Genomic DNA, 201 nt, shown 5'->3' with positions numbered 1-201 from the left:
GGTGTGGGGGAGGGCATTTAACGTGAGGTTTGGGGATTTCAACCTGGGCCTCTTTGTTAATTTTTAATTTTGTCTTCCCCCCGCTCCCCGCAGTTTTCTTCACTTGGCGATTATTCACGAGGAGAAAGCCCTGAGCCTGGAGGTGATCCGGCAGGCGGCCGGCGACTGCGCTTTCCTGAACTTCCAGAACAACCTCAGCCA

At 54.2% G+C, this 201-nt stretch overlaps 1 protein-coding gene across 1 annotated transcript in view; it reads left to right on the top strand.

The window, feature by feature from the left end:
• Positions 1-93: 93 nt before the first annotated feature.
• The window catches only part of NFKBIA (nuclear factor of kappa light polypeptide gene enhancer in B-cells inhibitor, alpha), a gene marked incomplete at its 5' end in the record, with an annotated part of 2717 nt that continues 2609 nt past the window's right edge, over positions 94-201 (top strand). Inside the window, one exon of the mRNA XM_009869653.1 lies at positions 94-199. Within this exon, the coding sequence (XP_009867955.1) occupies positions 94-199 (106 nt within the window). The remainder of the gene's footprint in view (positions 200-201) is intronic.

Source organism: Apaloderma vittatum, unplaced genomic scaffold, assembly GCF_000703405.1.
Source record: "Apaloderma vittatum isolate BGI_N311 unplaced genomic scaffold, ASM70340v1 scaffold18295, whole genome shotgun sequence".
In the NCBI taxonomy this organism is placed as follows: domain Eukaryota; kingdom Metazoa; phylum Chordata; class Aves; order Trogoniformes; family Trogonidae; genus Apaloderma; species Apaloderma vittatum.
Note: the sequence above shows the minus strand (reverse complement) of the source record. Positions and strands in the feature narration are given on the sequence as shown.